This window comes from Catharus ustulatus, chromosome 35 (genome assembly GCF_009819885.2).
Source record: "Catharus ustulatus isolate bCatUst1 chromosome 35, bCatUst1.pri.v2, whole genome shotgun sequence".
Taxonomy (NCBI): domain Eukaryota; kingdom Metazoa; phylum Chordata; class Aves; order Passeriformes; family Turdidae; genus Catharus; species Catharus ustulatus.
Window position 1 is genome coordinate 587,687 of NC_046255.1, and position 15,230 is coordinate 602,916.

A 15,230-nucleotide genomic window follows, 5' to 3' on the forward strand; every position below is an offset into this window, starting at 1 on the left:
CTAAAACTAAAAAATAAAATCAAAAATAAAAATTCAAAATTCGAAATTAAAAATTAAAAATTGAAAAGTAAAAATAGGAATTAAAAATTAAAAATTGAAAGTTAAAGATTAGAAATTTGAAATTAAATTAAAAATTAAAAATTAGAAATTAGAAAGTAAAAATTAGGAATTATAAATTATAAACGATAAACTATAAATTATAAATTAAAAATTAGAAATTATCAATTAAAAATTCGAAAATAAAAATAAAAAAATAAAAAATAAAAATAGGAATTAGAAATTAGAAATTAAAAGTTAAAGATTAGAAATTAGAAATTAAAAATTAGGACTTATAAATTATAAATGATAAACTATAAATTATGAATTAAAAATTAGAAATTAGAAATTAGGGTTAGTACGCATGGAAAAATTGGATATCTGTGAAAGATAAAAAAGTTAGCACTGAGCACAAAAATTCACACTGAAATTGAGCCAAAATCACCCCAAAATCGTCCAAAGTTACCCCAAATTCACCCCAAAATTCCCCCAAAATTGAGTAAAATCGACCCTGAAATTTCCCCAAGATCAAGAAAAACCAACCCAAAAATCCTCCCTATAATCAAGAGGAATTCCCGAGTGCAGCAGCTCCAGATCTGGTTTATTTCCTATGGAAAAGGCGGGACCTCAGTAAATAATTTGTGTGAACATCAGGAAATGCAAAGAGAGATTCAAAGTCTTGCTCACCTGCTTCGTGAGAGATGCTCCACAGGGTGGAATCAGCTGATTTTTGGGAGTATATTACAGTTTCTTTGGAAAATTAATTAGAAGCCTGAATTAATGCTTTTATATCATGATTCATTTAAAATAAATATTTGGTTAGATATAAGCTTTAATAGGCTCAGGTGGGGGGTCTCGCGTGGCGGTCGCGTGGCAGTCTGCGGGACACCGCGGTGACCCCCACCCCGTGTGTCCCAGTCGCTGCTGGAGACCCACGACGAGAACCAAGAGCAGATAAATTTGAATTAAAATTTCCTGCCCTTTTCTCCCCCCTCATATTTTCCCCCACTTTTTTTCCCCTCACTTTTCCCACCCTTTATCCCACACATTTCTATTTTTCCCCTCGCATTTTCTGCCCTTTACCCCAAATTCCCCAAATCTCCTCCCACACCCCAAAATTCCTTTTTTTTGACCACAGCTCAAGTGCAAAAATTCCTGTTTTTTATTCAGCAAAGAAAAAGTGAGGGGGCCAAGATTTGGGGTTTTTTGGGGGTCTTGGGGGAAATCTCCCAAAATTTTGGAGATTCCCCCATGGGGGTCTCACTCTGGGGGGGTCACAAATGCTCGATTTGTGTTTTTGGGGTGAATTTTGGGGGGTATTTGGGGGGTTCTGGGTAGGTCGGGGTTGGGGGAAGGTGCAACAGGAGAGTGGAGGGGTCTGGAACATTCCGACCCCGCCGTGTCCGTTCTGCCCAGAAGGTTCCAGACGGTTCTGCGAGGTTCTCCTGGAGACCGTGAGGTTCTGCTGAAGGATCTTCTGGAGTGTCTGTAGGGTTCTAGAGGTGCCTATGGGGTCTATAAGGTTCTAGAGGTGCCTATGGGGTTCTAGAATTGTCTATGGGGTTCTAGAAGTGTCATTGGGGTTCTAGAAGGGCCTATAGGGTTCTAGAGGTGTCTGTGGGGTTCTAGGAGTCTCTATGGGGTTCTAGAAGGGCCTATAGGATTCTAGAGGTGTCTAAAGGGCCCTAGGGTTGTCTATGGGGTTGTAGAAGTGTCTATGGAGTTCTGGAAGTGTCATTGGGGTTCTAGAAGAGCATATAGGGTTCTAGAGGTGTACATGGGGTTCTAGGGGTGTCTATGTGGTTCTAGAGGTGTCTATGGGGTTCTAGAGGTGTCTATGGGGTTCTAGAAGTGCCTAAGGGGTTCTAGAAGTGCCTATGGGTTTCTAGAAGTGTCTATGAGGTTCTAGAGGTGTCTATGGGGTTCTAGAGGAGCCTATGAGATTCTAGAGGTGCCTATGGGGTTCTAGAGGTGTCTATGGGGTTCTAGAGGTGTCTATGGGGTTCTAGAAGTGCCTATGGTTTTCTAGAAGTGTCTATGGGGTTCTAGAGGTGCCTATGGGGTTCTAAGGGTGTCTATGTGGTTCTAGAAGTGCCTATGGGGTTCTAGAAGTGCCTATGAGGTTCTAGAAGTGCCTACGGGGTTCTAGGGCTGCCTATGGGGTTCTAGAGGTGTCTACAGGCTTCTAGGGGTCTCTATGTGGTTCTAGAGGTGTCTATGGGGTTCTAGAAGTGTCTATGGGGTTCTAGAGGTGTCTACAGGCTTCTAGAGGGTCTCTATGTGGTTCTAGAGGTGTCTATGGGGTTCTAGAAGTGTCTATGGGGTTCTAGAGGTGTCTACAGGCTTCTAGAGGGTCTCTATGTGGTTCTAGAGGTGTCTATGGGGCTCTAGAAGTGCCTATGGGTTTCTAGAAGTGCCCATGTGGTTCTAGAAGTGCCTAGGGGGTTCTCTGGGTCTCTATAGGGTTTTTGACATGCCTACAGTGTTCTAGAAGTGCCTATAGGGTCTAGGAGTCTCCATGGGGTTCTAGACATGCCTACAAGATTCTAGAGGTGCCTACAGGATTCTAGATACATCTAGAGGTTTCTAGGGGTGTTTCAGGGTTTTCAGGGTTCCAGGGCTGACCAGAAGGTTGCACTGAGGGTCCTGCAGGTTCTCACTTCTCATGGCAGCGTTTCAGGGCATCTCCATCTTGGCTTCCTCATTCAGTCTCCCCTGCTCCTCCAGCATCACTTCGAGGATGGAGGTTCTGGTGTTGGACATGGTGGCCGTCACCCTGATGGGGCCGTCGCTCAGCTCGGCGATCCCTTGGTTCTCATCCACGATGACATGGTCGAACTTGGCGTCCTCGAAGGAGCTGGGGTAGGTGCCCTTGGCCATGCGGGCGTAGATGCTGGGCAGATTCCTCAGGTGGGCCTTGCTCAGGGACAGCTCCAGGCCCAGCTCTACGGAGTATAAGTTGTAATCAAAGGGGTTGGAGAAGTAGATGGCCAAGGTGAAGGAATCGGCCTCGTAGACCAGGATCCCAGCGGTGCCACGGAAGGGGGCAGAGTTCACGAAGCGGGAGATGTCAGAGGAACAGGGGTGCAACTCTGACCGGGGAGATCTGGTGCAGGAGCCAGATCCTAAGTAGGTCCTGGGGGGAAAAATGGTGGGACATGCTGGTGGGATCAGCAGGGGATGGAAGAAGATCCCACCTGGAAGATCCCACCCGGAGCTGCCCCCCTGCACCCCAAGGACCCTCCCGATGCTTCCCCAGCCTCACCTGGGGTTCCTCACAGTGATGTTCTGGGTCCTGTTGGTGATCCGGATCTCCACAGTGCGGCTCATTGACGACCCCATCCTGGCTTTGAGTCTCCTCAGCTGCAGAAACTCTCCCTCAGCTCTGGGATCTCCTCAGCCCTGGGATCTCAGCTCCGGGATCTCAATTCTGGGATCTCCTCAGCCCCAGGACCTCTTCCTCAGCTCTGGACTCTCCCTGGCTTTAGACCCTTTTGTCCCCACTCCAAAGTCTCCTTCCAGTTTTCTCAGTTGTTTGTCCCACTAAAAACTTTGACACCCTTAGTGTCAAAGTGACCAAATACAATCACTGATCTCCAAAACCGAGAGCTTTCACTTTTGCTGAATCCACAAACCCAACCCCTTTTTGATGAGGAATTCTCTTAACCCTTTGACTTTTGCTTCACTTCCTTCTCATTGAATTTTGGCACCGTCACAGAATTGAATGTAAACAGACCCAAAAAATTCCTGGGATTTTGTGCCTCCCTGAATGTTTAACTAATTAATTTCTCCCATTTAACTGGTTTAAATGGTTTAATTTTCCAAACCAGTTACATTCAGTTATACCAATTAAATGAGTTGTGGTAGAGAAATCAACTAGTTACACCACTAAAAATAGTTACAGCGTTTAAACCCAGACTCAAAAGTGCCCCTAGGACACATCCCAGACTGGTGACTTCAGGGACACAAAAAATTCCTGGAAGTTTTGGGTTTGTTTGCATCCGATTCTGTAACAGTGCAAAAATGCAAAGATGTTGAGAGGGTTTGGGGTGAAGCCAAAAGGCAGAGCTGATTTCTGGGAAATCATGGAGTCTGCAGGAATGGAGAAATGAAGTTTGCCACCCTTTCCTCCCCTCATGTTTCCCTCCTTTTTCCCCTCATTTTTCCCCATTTTCTCCCCTCATGTTTCCCACTCTTTTTCCCCTCACATTTCTGGCCCTTTTATCCCTTCACATTTTTTGCCCTTTTCCCCCTCAAGTTTTCTGCTTTTCTTTCCTCCCCCTCTTATTTCCCACTCTTTTTTCTCCTCACATTTCCCTCCCTTTTTCCTCCTCATAGTTCCTGCTCTTTTCTCCCCTCATGTTTCCCTCCGTGTTCACCCCTCACATTTCCCACTCTTCCCTCACCTTCCTCTCCTTTTCCCCTCACATTTCCTCTCTTTTTCCCCTCATTTTCCCCCTTTTCCCCCCTCACGTTTCCCTCCATTTTCTCCCCTCACGTTTCCCGCCCTTTTTTCCCCCCTCATGGTTCCTGCTCTTTTCTTCCCTCATGTTTCCCACTCTCTACCCCTCACCTTCCTCTCCTTTTTCCCCTCATTTTCCCCCATTCTCCCCCCTCACATTTCCCACTCTTTTTCCCCCCCTCACAATTCACAATTCCCACCCTTGTTTTCCCCTCATTTTCCCCCCTCACATTTCCCACTCTTTTTCCTCCCTCACATTCCCCACTCTTTTTTTCCCCTCACATTTCCCACTCTTTTTCCCCCCTCACATTCCCCACTCTTTTTTTCCCCTCACATTCCCCACTCTTTTTTTCCCCTCACATTTCCCACTCTTTTTCCTCCCTCACATTTCCCACTCTTTTGTCCCCTCACATTTCCTGCCTTTTTCTCCTCTGTTTCACTCCATTTTTCCCCTCACATTTCCCACCCTTTTCCCCTCATGTTTCCCTTTAACTCCCCTCACCTTTCCCAGTATTTTCTCCCCGGTCAAACTTGGCATCTGGGAAGGAGCTGGAGTAGGTGCCTTTGGACATTTGGGTGTAGATTTTGGCCAGACTTGCTCAGGCACAGCTCCAGGCCCAGCCCCACGGAGAATTTGTCGGAATCAAAGGGGTTGGAGAAGTAGGTGGTCAAAGTGAAGGACTCAGACTCACAGATCAGGATCCCAGCCACACCCCAAAATGGGAAGGAGTTCGCAAAGTGGGAGGTGTCAGAGGAAACAGGGGCGCAACCCTGGCCGGGGAGATCTGGAGCAGGAGCCAGATTTGAAGTAGATCCTGGGAGGAAAAAATGGGATGGGATCGGTGGGAAATGTTGGTGGACACCTGCCAGGAGCCTGCTCAGGTGAGAGCTGGCCCCACCAATATGATGGGCACACCTGTTCCAGATGTGTCCTACACACGCTGGGGACATCCCGGGGTTGGTGACTCAAAAATCCAGGTGAGCTTTGGGTTTGTTCATAAAATTCCATGGCAAGGAAAGAGTGGGGCTTGGGCAGCCTGGTGTGAAACTGAAAGTTCTCATTCTTGATAAGCAGTGTTTGGAGGCCTTGATCCCGGGGCATTGGATGGGGAGGAGCCCTGGCTGTGCTTTTCACATTGGAGGAGAGTCCAGAGTGGGGGGAGAAGGGTCCGGAGCCAGGGAGAGCCCAGAGCTGAGGAGATCACAGAGCTGAGGAGATCCCAGAGCTGAGGAGATCCCAAGCCAGCATGAGCTCGTTAGTGAGCCGCAGTGTGGAGCTTGAGATCACCAACAGGACCAAGAGCATCACGCTGAAGAACCCCAGGTGAGGCTGGGGTGCCACTGGGGGACCCTTGGGGTGCAGGGGGGCTCCAGGTTGGATCTTCATCCCATGGAGGGATCAACTCCCAGGGGTTGTTCCATCCCCTGCTGGTCCCATCAACATCTCCCACTGATCCCACCCCGTTTCTCCCCCCAGGACCTACTTTGAATGTGGCTCCTGCTACAAACAACCCCTGCCAGTGTTGCGCCCGGGTTCCTCTGACACCCCCCAATTCTATGGTTCTGCCCCATTTTGGGGTGTGGCTGGGATCCTGGTCTACGACGCTGATGCCTTCACTTTGGCCATCTACTTCTCCAACCCCATCGACTACAACAAATTCTCCATGGAGCTGGGCCTGGAGCTGTCATCAAGCAGTGTCCACCTGGGCAGGCTGGCCGAAATCTATGGCCGAATGGCCAGTGGCATCTACTCCAGCTCCTTCCAGGATGCCAAGTTCGACCGTGTCACCGTGGGCGGCAGCCACGGGATTACCAGGCTGAGCAGTGGCCACGTCAGGGTGACGGCCATGATGTCCAACACTGCAAACTCCACCCTCAAAGTGGTGCTGGAGGACCAGTGAGGACCAGGAAGTGCTGCCAGAAAAAGTGAGAACCTGCAGGACCTTCGGTGAGACCTCCTGGACAGCCCTGGTACCCTGAAAACCCTGCAGACACCCCCAGAACCCCATAGATACAGAACCCTGCAGAAACTTCTAGAAGCTTGTTGTCACCTCTAAAACGCTGCAGATTCTCCAGAAGAACCTTCAGCAGAACCTCTTGGGGACCAGAAGAATTTTGGAGAAACAACTGGGACTATTTGTCCACACCTGGACCCTCATGGTCATCCCAGGTTTGGGAATTCCCTGTCCCTCTTTTGAAGTGCCCCCCTGCAAATCTCTCTTTCCCCAATTTTTTGCTTTGCTCAATAAAAAGAGAATTTTGGAACTTAGTGGAGTAAAGAAACTGTGATTTGGGATGTAGAGGGGTCTGGGATTGGAATTTGGGAACGGGGGAAATCTGGGAATGGGAAGGTCCAGGGTTATAGGGGGATTGTGGGGGGGGGGGAATTTGGGAGGGGGAGATCTGGGATTGGGGTGGCCCCAAAATTCCAGGGAGGATCATGAGATTTGGGAAGTGGGGATTTGAAATTTGTGGGAGGGTGGAAACATTTAGGAACAGGAGGATTCCCCAGGTGTGGAGGCTACAACAACCCCTGAGTTCCCCCAAAAATCTGGGGGGGAGTGACCCTAAAACTGGGGAGGAACCCAAAAACCTGCAGAGACCCCAAAATTTGGGGGAAAGGGTTCTGAAACACGGCAAGGGATCCAGAGCTTTGTGAGGGTCTTAGGCTGAACACCTTGGAAGAACCCCCCAAAAAATGGAGCCACTCTTGAGGGGGCTTAAAACTGGAAATCACAGAAGCAGGGAGGGTGGAAGGTCGTTGTGATTCCCATGGAACATGGAGAGAGCTCCTCAAAACTGAAGCTGGTCCACAAACTTGTAGCTGGTGCTCAGAGGGATAATTTAGGGTGCAGGCCCACTCCACACCCTTATTTTTTTATTTTTATTTTTATCCCCTCCAGGCTGCTGTGCCCAGACAGAAGCTCATGGCAGTGAGGAAGAAGAAGGTGAGGGTGACAAAGGCCCCATGAGCCCCCCCAAAAAATAAAATATCTGAGCAAAACCCCAGAGTCTGCGCTTCATTTTGGGGAGGGGGCACCTGAGGATGTGGGGAGAACATTTTGTACCTTTTTCACTTTGTGTTTTCTTTTTTTTTCCTTCTTGTTTCTTGGCTCTTTTTCTGCTCCTGGTTCTTGCCTTTTGTCCCCTCACGTTTCCGCCATTTTGTCCCCTCAGGTTTCCCGCTCTTTTTCTCCCCCTCACGTTTTCCCGCTCTTTTTGTCCCCTCACATTTCCGCCATTTTGTCTCCTCATGTTTCCACCATTTTGTCCCCTCACGGTTCCGCCATTTTGTCCCCTCACATTTCTCGCCCTTTTTGTCCCCTCACGTTTCCACCATTTTGTCCCCTCACGTTTCCGCCATTTTGTCCCCTCATGTTTCTGCCATTTTGTCCCCTCAGGTTTCCCACCCATTTTGTCCCCTCAGGGTTTCCGCCATTTCATCCCCTCACGTTTCCAGCATTTTGTCCCCTCAGGTTTCCCGCTCTTTTTCTCCCCCTCAGGTTTCCCTCCCTTTTTGTCCCCTCATGTTTCCGCCATTTTGGCCCCTCACGTTTCCGCCATTTTGGCCCCTCACGTTTCCGCCATTTTGTCCCCTCACGTTTTCCCGCTCTTTTTGTCCCCTCACGGCTCCCGTCCGCTTCCCTCACGTTTTCCCGCCCTTTTCTCCCCCTCACGTTTTTCCTTCTTTACCCCTCTCATTTCTCACTTTTCCTCTCACATTTTCTGCCCTTTTCCTCTCACACTTCCTGCCTTTCCCCCCTCATGTTTCCCTGCCCTTTTTTCCTCACATCTCTGCCCTTTTTCCCCTCACATTTTCCACCACTTTTTCCCCTCATGGTTTCCTGCCCTTTTCTCCCCCCTCACGTTTCCCCTTTTTCTCCCCTCACGTTTCCCACCCCTTTTCCCCTCACATTTCTATTTTTCCCCTCACATTTTCCCTCCCTATTCCCCCCCTCACGTTTCCCGCCCTTTTTCCCCTCACATTTTCTGCCCTTTTCCCTCACACTTCCTACCTTTTTCCCTCTTTTCCCACTCTTTTCCCCTCAGACTTCCCACACTTTCCCCCTCACGTTTGCCGCCTTTTTCCCATTTCCTTCTTTTCCCTGTCCCTCCCTTTTCTCACCCTTTTCCCCCTCATGTTGCCCATCAATTTTACCCTCACACTTCCCACATTTTCCCTCACTTTTGCCCTCCTCACAGACACTCAGCAGCTCATTAAGAAGCAGAAATGACACTTTAATGACAACACCCCCAAATTAAGGCCTCAGCGGTGTCCCCCTCCCCAAGACCCCCCCTTATGATCCCTCAGGCACTTGATCCCATCCCAAATTTCCAGACCCTGCCCCACAGAGGATCCAGGACACATTTAGAACCGGAATCCATCCTGGCCCTGAGCGCTGCTGGTGTCCAAATCCTTCACCAGGTGAGTCCAGGCCCCACAAATGTCACTTTAGGGGGTACCTGGAGCACCCTTGGGGTCCTGAGCCCACCCCAAAGGAACACCCAGATCCCCTTTAGGATCCCAGTATCCCCCCAGACCCCAAAAAGAACCAGATTCTGCCCCACAGAGGACACAAGACTCACATTAGAGGCAGAAGAGGGGACCCCAGACCCTCAGAGCATCCAGATCCCACCGTGGGGTGACCCCCAGACCCACATTAGAGGCCCAATCCTGCCCTATAGAGGATCCAGGATTACAATCAGGAGCCCCTGAGGGGACTCCAGACCCCAGTTAGGGTCCCACACCCCCTCAGGGGAGCCCAGACCCCCATTAGGATCCAAATACTGCCAGGATGGGACCCCAGACCCCTCTTAGGATCCAAAACCTGCCAGGATGGGACCCCAGACCCCTCTTAGGATCCAAATACTGCCAGGATGGGACCCCAGACCCCCATTAGGATCCAAATACTGCCAGGATGGGACCCCAGACCCCTCTTAGGATTCCAATCTTGCCCCACAGAGCATCCAGGACCCCATTTACAGCCTGATCCCACCCCAGGAGAAGACCTCAGACCCTCATAAAGGCCCTGATCCCACCCTGGGGTGACCCCAGACCCCTCTAGCCCCGTCTTAGGGCCCCAAACTTGCCCCATGGAGAACCTAGGACCCCATTTGGAGCCGGATCCCACCCCAGGAGAAGACCCCAGACCCTTCTTAGGATCCCAATCTTGCCCCATAGAGCATCCAGGACCCCATTTGGAGCCTGATCCTACCCTGGGGTGATCCCAGACCCCCATCAGGATCCCAATCCCACCCCATGGAGCATCCAGGACCCCATTTGGAGCCTGATCCCACCGGAGGCAGGTACCCAGACCCCATAGAGGTTGGATCCCACCCTGGGGTGACCCCAGACCCTTCTGAGGATCCCAATCCTGCCCCATAGAGCATCCAGGACCCCATTTAGAGCTGATCCCACCCTGGGGTGACCCCAGACCCCTCCAGGTCCCTCTTAGGATCCCAATCCTGCCCCACAGAGCATCCAGGACCCCTTTGGGAGCCTGATCCCACCCCAGGCAGCTACCCAGACCCCATAGAGGTTGGATCCCACCCCAGGAGAAAACCCCAGACCCCCATCAGGATCCCAATCCTGCCCCACAGAGCATCCAGGACCCCATTTAGAGCCTGATCCCACCCCAGGAGAAGACCCCAGACCCTCATAAAGGCCCTGATCCCACCCTGGGGTGACCCCAGACCCCTCTAGACCCCTTTTAGGGCCCCAAACTTGCCCCATGGAGCACCCAGGACCCCATTTGGAGCCGGATCCCACCCTGAGGTGACCCCAGACCCTTCTTAGGATCCCAATCCTGCCCCATAGAGCATCCAGGACCCCATTTGGAGCCTGATCCCACCCTGGGGTGATCCCAGACCCCCATCAGGATCCCAATCCTGCCCCACAGAGCATCCAGGACCGCATTTGGAGCCTGATCCTACCTTGGAGTGATCCCAGACCCCCATCAGGATCCCAATCCTGCCCCACAGAGCATCCAGGACCCCATTTAGAGCCTGATCCCACCCCAGGCAGCTACCAGACCCCCAGAGAGGCTGGATCCCACCCTGGGGTGACCCCAGACCCTTCCAGACCCCTCTTAGGATCCCAGTCCTACCCCACAGAGCATCCAGGACCCCTTTGGGAAGCTGATCCCACCCCAGGAGAAGAACCCAGATCCCCAGAGAGATTGGATCCCACCCTGGGATGAGCCCAGACCCCTCTTAGGATCCCAATCCTGCCCCATAGAGCATCCAGGACCCCACTTAGAGCCTGACCCACCCCAGGACTGAACCCAGCCCCCCACACAGGCCCTGATCCCACCCTGTGGCAGACCCCAGCCCCCTCTTTAAGCCTCCAACTCCCCCCACTCACCCCCCCCCCACTCACCCCGCCGCGCCCCCTCAGGCCCTGAGCAGCACCAACCTGCCCGTCTGCCCCAAATCCACCCCGAACGCCACCAGGTTGAGCCCGCTGAGCACGGCCACCAGCACCTCCCTGTCCCAGGGACACGTGGCCGAGCAGCCGTAGGGTCTCCGCGAGCGGCCCCCCATGTCGTCCGAGAAGCTGTACAGCGCCCACAGCACCGTGGCCGCCCCGTAGGCCACCACCCCTAACCCCGCATAGACCCCCAACCCCCAGCGCAGCCCCTCGGGGTCGCGCATCCACCCGCACCACCCCCATCCCAGCAGGCAACCCCCGACCAGCAGCACCCCCAGCACGAAGGACACGCAGAAAATGCCCAGACACCAACGCAACGCCGCCGGGCCGGACGCCGCGCCCAGCTCGGCCGATAAACCGAGGAGGAGAAGAGCCAGGAAAGCTTCGACCACCTTGAGCAGCCCCGAGGGGGTGGCCAGGTACGGGGCGGCCTCGCCGGGTCGCGCCCGGTCGCGGGTGACCTCGGCAGCGTAGGCCAAGGTGGCGATGGCCGAGGCGGCGGTGGCGGCGGCGCGGAGGGCGCGGGGGCGGCCGTGGCCACCCTCGTTGCCTCGGAGGTGGCCCAGTGGCCACAGGACGGTGGCGGTGGCGCAAGCCATGGCGGCGGCGGTGGCCAGCACCAGCGGGAGGTCGCGGCGGGGCGGCGGGCGGCGGAAGGCGTCGTTGAGGAGGAGGAGGAGGGTGAAGACGAAGGATAAAGCCCAGGCGGACAAGCAGCCGTCGCCCTCGCCGGGGTGCCAGTAGCCAGGGGCTGCTGCCAGGGCCAGGGCCAGCAGGGCGCTGAGGGCTTGGATGCAGCGGAGAAGGGACGGGGGGCGGCACGGAGGGGGCATCCCGGGGGCTGTGGAGAGAGGGGGGTGGTGAGTTTGGGGCTGGGGGGCATCACAGGGTCTTGGGGGTATTGAGGCTGGGGGGTATCAGGGATATTTGGGGGGGTATCAGGGATACATTTTTACCCTCAGGTTTGCACCTTGGGGGGTTTTTGAGGGGCTGGGACACAGCAGAGAGGGAACAAGGGCATCTGTGGAAAGATGGGGGGGTCAGTGATTTTGGGGTTTTTTGGGGCATTGGAGGGTCTTGGGTGGGTATCAGGGTATTGGGGGTATTGAGGCTGGGGGGTATCAGGGATATTTGGGGGGTATCAGGGGTACATTTTCACCCTCAGATTTACACCCTGGGGGGTTTTGGGGGTCTGCACACAGCAGAGAGGGAACAGGAGTGTCTGTGCAGAGATGGGGGTCAGTGATTTGGGGGTGTTTGGGGCATTGGAGGGTCTTGGGTGGTTATCAGGATATTGGGGGTATTGAGGCTGGGGGTATCAGGGATATTTAGGGGTTATCAGAAATATTTGGGGGTTATCAGGGATATTTGGGGGGGTATCAGGGGTACATTTTTACCCTCAGGTTTGCACCCTGGGGGGTTTTTGGGGGTCTGCACACAGCAGAGAGGGAACAGGGGTGTCTGTGGAAAGATGGGGGTCAGGGATTTTGGGGGTGTTTGGGGCTGGAGAGCATCGGGGGGTCTTCGGGGTATTGAGGCTGGGGGTATCAGGGATATTTGGGGGGTATCAGGGGTACATTTTCACCCTCAGGTTTGCACTCTGGGGGGTTTTTGGGTGGCTGGGAGGGAACAAGGGCAGAGAGCATCGGGGGGTCTTGGGGGGTATTGGGGGTATTGAGACTGGGGGTATCAGGGATATTTGGGGGGTATCAGGGATGTTGGGGGGGTATCAGGGGTACATTTTTACCCTCAGGTTTACACCCTGAGGGGTTTTTCGGGGTCTGGGACAGCAGAGAGGGATCAAGGGTGTCTGTGGAAAATGGGGGTCAGGGATTTTGGGGGTTTTTGGGGCATTGGAGGGTCTTGGGCAGGTATCAGGGTATTGGGGGTATTGAGGCTGGGGGTGTATCAGAAAAATTTGGGGGTTATCAGGGATATTTGGGGGGGTATCAGGGGTACATTTTTACCCTCAGGTTTGCACCCTGGGGGGTTTTTGGGGGGCTGGGACACAGCAGAGAGGGAACAGGGGTGTCTGTGGAAAATGGGGGTCAGTGATTTTGGGGCTTTTTAGGGTCAGGAGGGGGAGATTGGGGAGCACCAGTGGGATTTGGGGTGTGGAGAACTGGGCACACTGGGAGCTGGAATTAAGCACTGAATGAGCAGAGATTTTGGCACTGGGGGATTCTGGGGGTGATTATCGTGTGACTGAGGAGTTTTAGCGGGGCTGGAAGGAAATGAAGGAATTAAAGCAGGGATTCCCAGCAATGCTGGGGTTCACCCGGGGGTCCCGGCCGTGAGGGGGAGGGGTCGCTCAGGGCTGTGCCCATAAAAGGCTTTGCAGAATCTCCTTCCTCTCCCCCCCCCCTCCCCATCCTGGGGTCGCCCCGCCCCAGGAGGGCGCTGGCCGCATCCTGTGCCTGATTTTGGGGAGGGGAGGGGGGTCCCAGACATCCAGGGGAGACCCCAAGAGTCGGGAATGGACCCCCCCCCCCACATTGGGTCACCGCCTCTTCCCCACAAACTTCCCCTCCCAAAACCCCCGGCGCTCACCCGAGTGGGTTCGGCTTGTTCCGGAGGAGTTCGGGACTTTTTTTTGGGTTGGGTTCGGGTCCTTCCGGACGGGACGCTCCCGATTCGGGTCCGCTCCGGGCCGGGTTCGGGTGTGTCTGGGGCGGTTCCGCTCCTAACGGTTCGGGTTCTCTCCGAGCGCCCTCGGGGAGATTCGGGTCCCTCCGGAGCGCTTCGGGTTCACGTTCGGGTCCCCTCGGGTCGGTTCGGTTCCCTTCGCGCGGGACCCTCCTGGTTCGGGGGTTTTCGAGACGGTTCGGGCCCCCCCGGTCCGAGTTCGGTTCCCCTTGGCGCGGGACACTCCCGGTTCGGGTGTTTCCGGAGCGGTTCGGCTGCTCCCGGTTCGGATCCCGCCGGGCGGTTCGGGGTCCCCTCAGACAGTTCGGGTGTTTCCGCTCAGGTTCGGGACGCCGCCGGTTCGGGTGTTTCCGGGATGGTTCGGGGTCCCCTCAGGCAGTTCGGGTGTTTCCGCTCAGGTTCGGGTACCCCCGGTCCGAGTTCGGTTCCCCTTGGCGCGGAACCCTCCCGGTTCGGGTGTTTCTGGACGGTTCGGGTTTCTCCGGGGCGGTTCGGCTGCTCCCGGTTCGGATCCCGCCGGGCGGTTCGGGGTCCCCTCAAGCAATTCGGGTGTTTCCGGAGCGGTTCGGGTACCCCCGGTCCGGGTTCGGTTCCCCTTAGCGCGGGACCCTCCCGGTTCGGGTGTTTCCGGAGCGGTTCGGGTTCCCCTCAGACAGTTCGGGCGTTTCCGCTCCGGTTCGGATCCCCCCGGTCCAGGTTCGGGTCCCTCCGCCGTGTCACTCCGGGCGGTGCCCCCGGGGCGTGGCCGGGGGGGGGTGTGTGACGTCAGGGGGTCCCCGCGATGACGTCACAGCATCACCACGCCCTGGGGGTGCTCCGGGGCGCCCCCCGCTGCCCCTCCCCCCGCGCTGGTTTTGGGTTGTTTTGCGCTGTTTTGGGAAGTTTGGGCCGTTTCCGCAGCAACGCGACCGCGACCGCACCAAATATTTATTCGGTTTCCATGGCAACGGGGAGGGGGGACAGGAACACGGAGTGGGGGGGGAGGACAGCGAGGTCCGGTGGGGGAGGGGGAGGGGAGGGGGGGTCAGGGCTCAGGGGGGTCTCGGGACCCCCCCCAAATCCAGCCGGGGGGTGGGGAGGGGTCCCTCGCGGCTCAGCACCTGTGGAGGGGGGGGGTGAGGGGGGGCACGGGGGAGTGGGACCCCCACCCATGGGTGTGAGACCCCCACCCATATCCCGGAACCACACCCGTGGGGCTGGGACCCCCACCCCGAGGGGCTGGGACCACCCACCCTTATCCCAGAACCCCCACCCATGGCTCTGGGACCATCCCTATGAGTCTGTGACCCCCACCCATGGGTGTGAGACTCCCAAATATGGACCTGGGACCCCCACCCATGGATCAGGGACCCCCACCCATATCCCAGAACCCCACCCGAGGGTCTGGGACCACCCACCCATATCCCAGAACCACACCCATGGATCTGAGACCCCCACCCATGGATCTGGGACCCTCACCCATAAGTTTAGGACCCCCCCCATGGCCCCCAGGACCCCTCCCCGTGTCCCAGCCCGCCCCCCTAGGACCCCCCACCTCTCTCAGGACCCCCCCCATGTCGCAGCTTCCCCCCAGGACCCCCCCCCAGGACCCCCCACCTCTCTCAGGACCCCCCCAGGACCCCCCACCTCTCTCAGGACCCCCCCACTTCTCTCAGG

At 55.1% G+C, this 15,230-nt stretch overlaps 1 protein-coding gene across 1 annotated transcript; it reads right to left on the reverse strand.

The window, feature by feature from the left end:
• Nucleotides 1-10,883: 10,883 nt before the first annotated feature.
• Nucleotides 10,884-14,539, reverse strand: LOC117009704 (myeloid-associated differentiation marker homolog). Its single transcript, XM_033084022.1, has 2 exons — nucleotides 13,479-14,539; nucleotides 10,884-11,769 (listed from the first exon to the last, which is right to left on the reverse strand). The coding sequence occupies exon 2, from the start codon at nucleotides 11,759-11,761 to the stop codon at nucleotides 10,892-10,894; it is 870 nt and encodes a 289-aa protein (XP_032939913.1). The 5' UTR covers nucleotides 11,762-11,769; nucleotides 13,479-14,539; the 3' UTR covers nucleotides 10,884-10,891.
• Nucleotides 14,540-15,230: the final 691 nt, after the last annotated feature.

Bases quoted from the DNA above. Each gene is read 5' to 3' on its own strand.
- LOC117009704 (XM_033084022.1), bottom strand. From the start codon at position 11,761: ATGCCCCCTCCGTGCCGCCCCCCGTCCCTTCTCCGCTGCATCCAAGCC.